Source organism: Oncorhynchus keta, chromosome 15 (genome assembly GCF_023373465.1).
Source record: "Oncorhynchus keta strain PuntledgeMale-10-30-2019 chromosome 15, Oket_V2, whole genome shotgun sequence".
NCBI lineage: Eukaryota > Metazoa > Chordata > Actinopteri > Salmoniformes > Salmonidae > Oncorhynchus > Oncorhynchus keta.
In genome coordinates, this window is record NC_068435.1 from 30,204,367 (window position 1) to 30,214,477 (window position 10,111).

General features: G+C 42.9%; 1 protein-coding gene across 1 annotated transcript in view; it reads right to left on the bottom strand.

Moving 5' to 3' along the window:
* The window catches only part of LOC118394757 (cadherin-2-like), an 84,829-nt gene extending 75,921 nt beyond the window's left edge, over positions 1-8,908 (bottom strand). Inside the window, exons 1-2 of the mRNA XM_052463837.1 lie at positions 8,619-8,908; positions 6,249-6,360 (exon numbers count right to left, since the gene is read on the bottom strand). Of these exons, the coding sequence (XP_052319797.1) occupies positions 6,249-6,360; positions 8,619-8,675 (169 nt within the window). The 5' untranslated portion in view covers positions 8,676-8,908. The remainder of the gene's footprint in view (positions 1-6,248; positions 6,361-8,618) is intronic.
* Positions 8,909-10,111: the final 1,203 nt, after the last annotated feature.

The following is a 10,111-nucleotide window of genomic DNA, read 5'->3' on the forward strand; positions in this document are numbered from 1 at the left end:
CAATGAAAATGCATGGGGTCTCATAACAATAAAGAGAAAAGCAGATTCCTCCAAAAAACCCAGCAGGCAGGCAGGCAGCAATGCTTTAGCTGGGAATTGGAGCACAGCCTTCATTACAACATATTGATCAAGCCAAACAAAGACCCTGGATCTATTGATCCGCTTGGTGGGGGGAAAAGAGAAAGAGGGGGGAATGAGAAAGAGAGCAATGGACTGGTGCTGCAAACAGGATCACCCTGAAAGAAGGAAGAAGTGCTGTTTCAACTTAAAACAAGGGAAGCGGGGGATTGGGATTTAGAGCCCCCATCAAATGAGATGGGGAGAGAGGTCCAGTCGTGGGGTTGCACTTGATGTCCTACTATAATTTTTTTTTAAAGAGTTAAGAGGAACTTGTGTAACACTCAGCGATCATCGTAATGAGAAAACAAAAGTAAGGGCTTGGCTGAGCTGTTGGATGCCTCCTGCTGATTCCCTCTTCCTCTCCTCTTCTCATCTGACTGGTGAATGGAAGGATGATGGCTCTTCTGTAGTTATGGATCTCATCTCACCAGGGGATTAGAATATTAAAGAAGCCTTGTTTGACTATTGAATAATTCAGGATTGGCACAGACATCAGTGCTTCAGACAGTGGTCTACTACACCACCTCAACTGCAGCAAGGCGGCCGGGGGGAGATTTCATTGCACTACGTTATTACACACATTCTCTTATCTACGGCCATGATGTGCTGTGCGATGACACTGACTCCGGCTAACACTCAGACACACATTATTCACGAACGGAATGTGTATCTTTGCTATAATGTTTCATAAGAGAATCATGTTCCGTCAGTGTTTCCACAGCAGCCCCTCATAACTAATACAGATGCCTTTGATTAGGCTGCGAATGTCACGCTAATTCATTACCATTTATCATGTACGGTGGAAACATCCGTAGAGATCCACCCAACCGAATGGTGCTCCGTCTGAACGCTCCTCCTCCCCGCCTCTCCTTTTCCCGGTGATAGATGTTCATTTAGACAGGTCAGGACAACATGCACTGAGAGGTGACGTGTACATGGGGCTGCCACTGTGAGGGTCATGACCTCCATTCACCGGTCTCTCCTTTCAGTGTGAGATCACTAGAATACCATGCCACCACCCCCCTCCACACACACACACACGCATCCCCACCCCCTCCCTCCTGGGGTCTTAAGAGGTTGAGTTGGTTGCTGAGCACCGGCCCCAATTTACAGGACGGGATCGACCAGGGTCACGTCTGACCAAACACACGGCCTCTCAAACACTTCTGAGAGCTGCCCCAAATGTACCCTATACCAGGGGCCATCACCTTGAAAGAGTGCAGAGAACCAGAACAACAACACCACGCAAATACAATCTCCACCCTTAAAAAACGCCAAAAGCCACAAAAGAAGGCTTATCATTTATTTTTCTGAATGTTTTCTTTCCGTCAAACGGGACTGGTTCTTTGTTGGTTTAAGATGTTTGTCTTAATCAAACAGACCAGGGAAAGGTAATTATACTAAAAGACAAAGTAATGAAAAGTGATGTTATTTCTTATGCCCATGAGGTCTTTCCATCCAGTTTACATGTCATTAGACAGAAAGAGAGTTGAGGTTGTAAATCCAAAGTGAGTCTCTCTCTCTCTCTCCTAGTGTTGGTACTGCTTGTGCAAACCACATCATGAAATCGGTCAACTGTGTCTCCCAGGCCGGCTTGGGGTTTGAACCCCCAGTCAGTGGAGCCATGTACAGACGGCTCAGTGGACACGGTCGACGAACTGCCGTTAAAAGCACTTGAACAGAAGTTGAAGTAGTAGACTATAAGCATTTTCATCGGCCCAGCACACTTAATTGGGAAAAAAATCTGAATTTACTAAGTTGAAAATAGGGTAACATAGGTGATGGGGTTGGGGAGGCAGGGTGGCTGCAAGCGAGAGGAGAGTGTTTCAAGTTCAATTAGGCTTTTGGGCTTTTTCATTAACCCAGTTTTGGAGAGGAAAGCCTCTGCTGAATAATGCTGCTGTGAGTGACTCACTTTACATTCCTGCTTAAAAAGCCTCCCATGACATAGACAGACCAGCTGAATCCAGGTGAAAGCTATGATCCCTTATTGATGTCACTTGCTTGATACACTTCAATCAGTGTAGATGAAGGGGAGGAGACAGGTCAAAGCCTTAAGACAATTGAAATATGTGTGCCATTCAGAGGGTGAATGGGCAGGACAAAAGATTTAAGTGGCTTTGAACGGGTTGTGGTAGTAGGTGCCAGACAAACTGGTTTGAGTGTGTCGAGAACTGCCACACTGCTGGGTTTTTCACATGGGCCAGCAACCCTGTGGAACGCTTTCCCCCAACGTATTGAGGCTGTTCTGAGGGCAAAATGGGTTGCAATGCAATATTTGGAAGGTGTTCCTAATGTTTTGTACACTCAGTGTACAAGTCAGCTCTCTATAGCCAGTATTCCATTATCCAGCAGCTCCCAGACCCAGGCCATACTACCGTCGCCAGCCATAATGGCCATTTTACCTGCTGATTTCAAAAGTTAAGTAATTTCCATCGAACAGGAAACGAACCTGACATGAATGTTAAAACGTCCTTTCTATGGGAACACTCCCTGCTGGTGACACCGTGTTAGCTTAGCTGTGGTGGTGACTAGTGATGAGTACAGTGAGGGGAATTGATGTATAGGCCATGTTTGTTCTTTTCTCTCCACTGAGTGACTAAGTATCAGTCATAAACAAATAGTTCCCTGCTTTAGGCAAGGTCATGAGAGGCCCCTTGGGGCCGACAGTGGGAAACTTCCTAAGCCTGACGCAGCTTTACGTTCACAAACAAAAAGCTCAAATCCTTGCTTTCCACATCATCAGATAGAGAGGAGAGAGGAGACCTCAGATAAATAATTGTCCACCCTCGCTTTCCCATCTGCTGCTCTGCTAACCAATGTTGTCCAGATACACCTGAACGATTCTATTGAAAACTGATGGAGCGTTCGCTTGGTGCCAACCAATAGTTAATCTCTGATCTGCATCACCTAACAAATCATTACGTCTTCACAATTCAACAATCACCTGTGTATTGTGGAGGAATTGCCATTGTAGAGAATACCCAAGCAGAACTGAATGTGTTTTGGGCCGGGAAACTTTTTACTTTGTTATTTATTCCATTAGACTTGCATGTGAATGCTGCTGTTCGCTATGATCTTCTCATGGTGTGTATTCTGGTAATCAATTACTCGAATGGAATCACCTTCAGAGACAGCGAGTTGGAATGAAACGTCTTCACAACCTATCCCTTCTCCTACGGTCTCCACTCTCCACGGGGTCAACTGCAGCAAGAACAACGTGATCGTATTACTGTTACCTAATACTGTATACTGATAGGTTTACAGTCATATTCACAACTATTCCTCTTGGCAAACTTGGAGGAAATAAACTAACTGTCCCGGCTCGAGAAAGAGCTTAGTATATCTACGCTCCCTAATAGCTTTTCTAAATGAGGACAGGTCCATGCATATTACAATGAGGCTGCTAGATTATTTCTGACATAACAAGGAAGGATTTTCTATTACAATGAGCATTAACACTGAGGTATGGTTGAGGAGAATGACTGCTACACGATTCACTGTCTCCATTCATTCATTATTTAGGGCCTAAGGGTGCAATTAAGAAACGTAATGAAATGCACAGGAGGCAGGCATTCTCACAGAAAGACCAAAATAGAAAGGTGTCATGGCATTAGGCTCCACACCACACCTCATGTGGCTAGGAGCTTCTTGAAAATCCTCTGTTTCCCAGCTTCCTGGTAAAAACAATATTCACAAGCAGCATGGTGAAAGTGGAGTTAGAAAACATGAGGGGGGCTTAACACTCCCTCCACACCATGGAAGCTTTGTCTTTCAAAACATGCCACAGGAGACTTTCATTAGCGACTGGCGCATTCATTAGCATCATCCCACACCACTGAGCTACTGAGCCCCATGCAGCCCCAGCTCCAGGCCAGCACATTACAATGACACAGAAGTGCTGTGTCTCTCTCCCTGTCAGGGAATCTCTCTCTCCATAGAGGTTGGAGGGCTGGGAGGAGGGCTAAGATAGAGGAGAGAGGAGGAGGTGAGGGAGGGTAAATTGAGAGGAGAGGAGAGAAGAAGGTGAGGGAAGGGATGAAGGGTGGCTGACAAATGGGAACCCTATTACCTCTGGTCATGGCCCATCCACAAACCAACTGAGAGGCAAAACTATCACTTGGAGGATCAAACTGGAGGTTGGGCTGTGTAAAAGCTATTTCTTTCTTTTCCATCCACCCCTCTTTTACTTGCTCTCTCTTTCTCCCTTCCCCTTCTCCCTCCTTTTCCCTCTATCTTTTTTAAATTTTATCTCTCTCTTCTCCCTCATTCCTACACGCCCTCCCCCTCCATCCTTCTGACTCACAACCTCGGCTGACTGTGACTTCTAGGCACACACTGTGAAATCCAGCACCACTGGAGTTGTTTTCTGGTTCAGATGACCTCAAGGCCCCAAGCCCTTGGATAGCACGTTGGTGGTATATTCCTGTTTTATCGTCTGTCTCAGCACTGTTCAGAGGTGCTATTGGTGGCTGTCACTATAGCAATTGTGTTTGTTTGTGTGGCATCATTTTCACTTTGGGACTGATTCCTCGCAAATAATACATTAATTGGTCATATTTTCTATTATACATTGTAATTACAGTTTCCATTGCATTATAATGATTGGGAAAAAAATAAACATGACAAACCATTTCCTTGTTTTCCTGAATGATATGTTTTAGAAGTTATATGAAACAGACACAAATGAAAACGATAAAAGGCTGTTCGGATCGAGCAAGTCATGCTATTCCAATGTTGGATTTCCAACAGAACAGTTGACGTACAAAACACAACACTGACACTTAAAGCTGTGTCACAAGGAAATGACAGCCATGGAGTGGGGTTGGGACTATAAAACAGCATGGTCACTGAAACACGTATTTCCACCAAGTCCTTGCAAGATTTATGCATTTTCTTGAAGCTCTGTTTAAAGAGTAACATGACAGAAATAATAACCACATACTTATTTACTTGCATAATAATTATTGCCTAAAGCAGCAAATAGCACACATGATATAAAAGCTTGGACCATTTGATCCGCATGCCACTTGGGTTAGCATATGTGTAAAAAGGAAATTGGAGAAAATACAGAAACATAGAAACAAGACATAGAAGGTGTGCTGAGGCACAAGGAACATGTCTATTACATAACGGTGCTATGCAAAGTGCATCCAATGTTTTCACTTTTACAATTACCACGGTTCCATTTCAAAACGAAGAAAGAAGTTTGATTTTTCATTTCCTATTCAGAATGAGACTTTCTGCGACTTATGCAAGCATATAGTGGTCAGAGCGTTGGACTAGTAACCGAAAGGTTGCAAGATCGAATCCCCGAGACGACAAGGTAAAACTCTGTCGTTCTGCCCCTGAACAAGGCAGTTAACCCACTGTTCCTAGGCCGTTATTGTAAATAAGAACGTGTTCTTAACTGGCTTGCCTAGTTAAATAAAGGTAAAATTAAAATAAATAAATATGCATTTTTTATAAAGGCGACTGTATAAAGTAATCTAATTTCCAAACGGTTTAACATTTTTCAAATTTTTTCAATTGCCTTTAAAAACTATTTCTAAAGGCAAATAAAGTCGAGTCACATCACAGTAACAGATTACCCCAGTGATAATGCATTAGAATTTCAGCAACACTGCGGTAATATTATTTTTTGTTGTTGAATTGTGCTCTGTTCTTCAAAAAAAGGCCTGTGCAAGCAAATGACTAGAAGCAGGACTAAATTGATTCAGACTGAGATTTCATTGGCTTTACAAGCCAAACAACATGGGGTTCTGGGCCCACATAACAGCAACGCTAATTGTTGAAATACGTTTAATGCTTGTTGTCACCCTCCCACCGCACTCAGCATCATACACGTGTTGAGCGAAACAACAGTAAATCAAATCAAATTGTATTTGTCACGTACACATGGTTAGCATATGTTATTATGAGTGTAACGTACACATGGTTAGCATATGTTATTACGAGTGTAGCGAAAGGCTTGTGCTTCTAGTTCCGACAGTGCAGCAGTATCTATATATAGACATGGGCAGGCGCAGACACACGCACATAAAAACACTGAAGCACATGTGAACAAACATACTGCAAACAGCCAGCGAAGAGCGACATAGAAAAAATCTACCCGATTCAGCGCTTACCATTGAAAAGGGGCTGTCCCTTCTCTGCACTCTCTGGCACCACGGCGACATACACATCTTCAGAGAACCCCGGCCGGCACAGAGGAAGGGTGCCTCTGCCCTCAGTTGTGATCTGCAGGGATAGGACCGGGGGGTGGGAGGGGAGAGAATGAGTCAGAGTCACAATCCCCCCTCTCCAAAATGCACTCCTCTGACTACCCCCGAAAAGTCTTGGTCACGTTCTGAACCCTCCACCACAGTTCTACAAAGCATCTGTTGTTTTTATAGCAGGGACTGCAATTAGGATAATGAGGCCAAAAGGGTTAAGCATTAGCCAAGGAGCATGGCTAGGTAAGAACAGGCCCCATTTGTCTCTGTGAGGAGAGAGAGGGAGGCCCAAGCCCAGGCAATGGTTGAACGCTGGTTGGCCCCCTTATAATACTCTGCTCTGGTTTAACAAGATGCTTTAAAATTCAGGAACGGTGAAACTAGGCTACAACTCCTAACACTCCTACTAAACAGTAGGGGCGAACGTCTCTGTGTGTGAATTCCTGTGTCTACTCAAACACTACATCGTCATCATCTGTTCCTTTTTCTCCTCCCCCTGCCTCGCTCTATCTCGGATTTAAAAACACTCATGTTGTTTCGGATACATTAGATTTCTGCCAAATGATTTATCTCCACCTTCTTTCCAAAAAGAAACAAACATTCATTGACACAAATTCAATTGAACACAAATTGGGTTTTTAGATAGATATAGAGTTTGACACTTATCTCATCAAGTGTGAGTGGGTCTAGTCTATAACAAAATAACACAAAATGTATTAATACCACATCACGGAAATCACATTTATAAAACATTTCAAATAAACATCGCCAAAAAAGAATAAGTAGGCCTAAGCCATTCAGAGTAGAGTTTAAATAGATTCCCTGATTGTGTACAAGCATGTTCAAATCCGATCATACATATTGGGCGGACACCAGTAGACCCAATCTTCCCAAATACACTTAATCATATTTCTTTAGAAAGACCGGACCTGAAAATAATGTGAAAGGAGAAGAGTTCAGCAGAAAAAAAAGCATTGTGTGTATCAGTGCCACTTGCCATTAATCAGCGGAATTTGACTGGAATATGCTGGGGCAGGAGGGGGAGGTGTAGGGCTGCCTTTCTCTCACTACATTATCAGGCAGAGCACACCACGATGCATATAACAGCATTGTTCACACACTAGTTCTTCTAAAATTATATCTCGTTTTGGGGAAAACATAAATAGGCCTATATATATATTAGACTGTTTCTCATATTAGAGCTGAATCATTTTACTATTTTGACCATTAAAAGAAAAAGTTCCTTAATTATAATGTTCTAACTCAAATAAGTAATTTAGGACTAAATTAGTAATTAAAAAATAATAATTGCGAAGAAACCAGAATATGCAGAATTGGCTATAAAATATGATAAATAGCATAGAAAACTGGATTAGGCTACGTTGATACTTTAAATTCTGCCTAAGCACAATAAGCAGCTGACTTGAAGACAATTTGTGGGTCGGAAATCAAACATTAACTCAGCATTGTTCCAGGCAGAGTTTGTGGATTCCACTAACCTAGTGAAACTCTAGATACGATAAGCGCACCGGTGTGTGTAGCTGTTGTTTGCACTGATAGCCTATTTACAAGACGGAATGGGCCATTGCCTCGAGCCTCATTCCGTGTCCGTTAGGAATAAATAATGGTAGGTTTTTGTAACCCCGCGGTCCGGGGAAATGATTCAAGTAGCTGGCCTGCATCAATAGACGTTAACATTATATGGTTACAAAGTTCTCGTGAAAAGGTTACAAATGTATCCAACAAACATGAATGTATAGGCTATCATCATCTAAGCAAGTTTTTTAAAATATACTTAAGAAGAAACAATGTATTGCTTGATCACCATATGGACGGAATACCCTAATAGATAATACTATGTTTAATATATTATGTCGGTTAAATTTATTATAATGAATTTACTCTTGATACATTGTAGCCCACATAAAATCATATTTTGAAGAAGGGTAGCTGTTTTAAATGGCAAATCATCCCATCCTTCAAATAGACCCTAGCGATGTCGGCTACAATAACCCAGGGTTGATCTTCATGCAATATCAATCTACTACATATTGTCATTATTTGTTGACGCGTCACATATATAAGTTCCCAATACTGCATTATATCTAGCAACCATGCAAAACATGCCTGTGTAGCCTTTTTTCATAGTGGAGAGGCGAGCCATAATGGACAAGCGGGCACGTTACCCGACAGATCACAGCAGAAACATCGTCACTGAAAACAAGCACTAGTCCTAGAACTGTCCTGTTCCAACTCAACAAAACCGTTCCGCAGACACATTACCTGCAAAGCGGCCAAGAGCGTGAGGAGAAGCAGTCCTCTGCCCTCGTAAAAGTACATGGGTATGCCGGTTGTAATGTATTTCCCCTTGCAATCCGTGATAAATATCCGTAGGCTATGTCTGCTGCAGTATGGATGTAGTGGTGAAATCAAACGATCCCTGCTTACAACAAAGGTGGCAGCGGCAGCAGCATGTAGCCTAGCAGCCTCCCCTATCCACTCCGTGCTCCGATCTGAGATCACCGCCTGGTACTGAGGCTGCTACTCCCTCCCATGCATGCAGTCCCTCCAACAGAACAGGAAAGACGCTGTCGCTGTGCCAGGACAGGGTCTCTCATTGTCTCTCCCTACTGGTCAATTCGCCAATTTCACTAAACACATTCTGGCTCCTTGAGACTCGCTCCTTCCACTCGATACTCCTCCTTTCGAAAAATAAAAAAATAATATCTGCGATTGCTTTTCTTTTAATGCTTCTAATGAATGATAGGTACCCATTGATTCATGAAGAATATAACTTTTAAATACCTCACGAGCTTGGTTTAACGGTGGTTGCCCCATTATAGTTGCCCCATTATAAACCCCCAAACAAAAAAAAGCTTGGTTTACTCCATTATATGTAAACAATGTTATTGTAAACAAACACAATATCGACTCAAAAGATGGTTAAAAATATAATTTTGATATCATTGGTCAGCGCTTGTATCCATGTCGATTAGTTATGGTTAAATTTCTCAAGCCCCATTCCTGAGCTTTTTACCTGTTGTTTCAACTGCTGATTGGCCCTTTAAAGTTCTGGCACCATCATTCTATCTCCCAAGCAAAACATTTTAAGATGGCACTGACAGACACAGTCACCCTGTTTCTAGCTCTTAGCCAATGTGCAACTTTCTAGTATTATTACCAACAGCCAAAAATAACTATAGGACATTAGAATGGCAGTCACTTACCAGACATTCAAGCAGAAATTCTACTTCCCTAATCTGGATCCTTTGTTTGAACTTCCCTAAGGGAGCTCTATTCATCCCAGTGGCTGCACCAACACGCCAATGCTGGAGAAGAGGAAGAATAAGTGGGGCCCTAGTCAGACTCAGGCGTGCATACCATCCACCACTTCTGAGTATATTGCTCACTAACGTTCAGTCCCTGGACAATAAAGTAGACAAGCTCAGGGTGAGGATCTCCTTCCAGAGAGACATCAGGGATACTCTGTTTTACAGAATCGTGGATCTCTCCGGATATATTGTCCATCGTCAATTAAGCCCGCGGGGTTCTCCATCCATCGAGGAGACAAGAACAACTTTCTGGGGTAAAAAAAGCAGAGGGGTTTGTTTCATGACTAACTACTCATGGTGTGATTGTGGTAACGTACAGGAACTCAAGTCCTTTGTTCTCCCAATCTGGAGTACCTCACTGACCGCAGTTATCTTCACTGCCGTGTATATTCCCCTGCAAGACGAACCCCAGATGGCTCTCAAGGAACTACAATGAACTATGTG